This window comes from Mus pahari, chromosome 6, assembly GCF_900095145.1.
Source record: "Mus pahari chromosome 6, PAHARI_EIJ_v1.1, whole genome shotgun sequence".
Classification (NCBI taxonomy): Eukaryota; Metazoa; Chordata; class Mammalia; order Rodentia; family Muridae; genus Mus; species Mus pahari.
Window position 1 is genome coordinate 66627406 of NC_034595.1, and position 2186 is coordinate 66629591.

Consider the following 2186-nt stretch of genomic DNA (forward strand, 5'->3'; position numbering starts at 1 on the left):
AGTCTCTGGATGGTCATTCCTTCAGGATCTGCTCTGAACTTTGTCTCTGTAATTCCTCCCATGGGTATTTTTCCCCATTCTAAGAAAGAAGTATCCACACTTTGGTCTTCCTTCTTCTTGAGTTTCATGCACACACAGCTTTTTTATATGGGTTCTGCAGATCCAGCTTAGGTCTTTCAATCCCCAATAGTCACATATTTTTATCATCCTCTACATTTGATATAATATGTAGACATTTTTGATAAAGAACTACTATTTATATATGAACCAGCAAATATAATGTGACTCTAGACTCTTGCCAAGTTCAAATTATTGGTTACTCTCCATAACCTGATTATTTGATGTTATCAATCACAGAGAAAATGACCTGATACCCAATTAGCAGCCCAAATTCTTTGCACAAATAGTAAATACAGGTTTTTTTAAGCTTATTTCACTAATAGTTTTACATTATACATGCACAAAACACACAGAGAGGGGAGGAGTTTTTCAAATAAGGCAAATTTAAACAAATTAGGATGAGTTTTTTCTTGCAGAACTTGGAATCTTCAATTTGTCTATCTGGATGTCTGTGAAGGAAATAATGAATGAGTTTCCTCACTCCTTGATGACTGACTTCTTTGTCTCTAGATTGTGTTAGAAGTGGAACCCCACAGCTGTTTTCTGCTGACTTTTGCAGTGGCTTGGTATTTGTTCCCTGCCAAACTCATACAGCTATGTAATTCCCAGGGTCTCATTAATGGGGTTGGGAGGGTGAAAGCTTTTGTTAATTTATGTTGATCTTGGTGATGCTGTCAATTGTATAGAAGGCTTCTTGTTTGCTAAGCATCTGCTCTAGGTCTGATCTACTTATCCCAGCCCAAGATGGATAAACTTAGCTTGACTATGTTTAGAGGTAGACCCATAGGTAGTGGATCTATTAGATTAGGGTTGGTCTCACATAGTTCTATATAGTGGCTTTAGAAAGAGAAAGAGAGAGACCACTAAGAGATATACACCTGTCCTCACCATGATAGGATGCAACCAAGGAGAGGGAGCTGTTTGAACTTTCAACTCCAAATCTGTGAGCTAAATAACCTTCTTTTCTTTACAAAGTAGTGTGTGTGTGTGTGTGTGTGTGTGTGTGTGTGTGTGTGTGAAAATTCTTCTCAAAGAAACCTTTGAATGTGTTATTTTTCCTTTCTCTCTCAAATACTATTCACTGGGATGTACAGGATAAAGAATCAGACTAGGTAGATGAATTTCTTTATGAGACAAAGCGAGTGAAAGAGATCAATGAATGCCATGTAAGTTATATGTGATCCCATCTCAGAGAAGCACTAGGGTTGACAGCAAAGATGAACTGATCAGCAGATATAAGACCCTTGCAGTGTAAGGAAAGCAACCGTTGTCTCATCTCATTACATCAAAACCCTAGGACTGCCACATCCTGCTTTGCTGATGTGTAACCCCCCTCTGAAACTTTAGTAACTTCTCTGAAAACGGAGAATAAATCAACTCAATGTCGGGACTTAATATACAACTTTAGTGGAAATCCTTCATCAAATTTAAGTTCTAATTTTAATTATCCCAAAACTCCGGTTCATCTTTCTTGCTTCTCTCTCTTATGCTCCAAGTTTATACTCCTCACTTGTGTCTCAAGTTCCTTTCCACTCATGCACATGTGCTGAAAGTGATGCCCTATAGCACCCAAATCTTTCTGCAGGCATATCATCCCTTGCTCTCTCAGGAACCAAGGAGTGACCCCTGGGTGTAACTCATCTTCTCTCATATTCCTATCTGCCCCACAGGTGTCCAGGTCACACTCTCCATTTATTGTCTCCACCACAACCCGAAGGTGTGGCCAAACCCAGAGGTAGGAGGCCCCCAAGAAGGGCAGAGGAGTCGGTCTCAAGACCAATACCTCCTATTGTTCCCACCTCCGGGCATATTGTCCCCTTGTGGGTTGCAATGGACCTCTACCTGTCATGACTGAGGTGCTGTCTCTCTGCAGGTGTTTGACCCTTCCAGGTTTGCACCAGACTCTCCCCGACACAGCCACTCATTCCTGCCCTTCTCAGGAGGAGCCAGGTGAGACATCCAGTGTATGATGGAATATACTGTGGAGAATATTTGCAGCATACCTTGTTTTTTATCCCCTCTATATATGACATCTCCAGGTATATCCTGATTGGTGGCTATGGGAG

The 2186-nt window shown here is 41.0% G+C and overlaps 1 protein-coding gene across 1 annotated transcript in view; it reads left to right on the forward strand.

The window, feature by feature from the left end:
• LOC110323152 (cytochrome P450 4A10-like) overlaps nt 1-2186 on the forward strand; it is a 15570-nt gene that overhangs the window by 9543 nt on the left and 3841 nt on the right. Inside the window, exons 8-10 of the mRNA XM_029540390.1 lie at nt 1038-1059; nt 1758-1855; nt 1994-2070. Of these exons, the coding sequence (XP_029396250.1) occupies nt 1038-1059; nt 1758-1855; nt 1994-2070 (197 nt within the window). The remainder of the gene's footprint in view (nt 1-1037; nt 1060-1757; nt 1856-1993; nt 2071-2186) is intronic.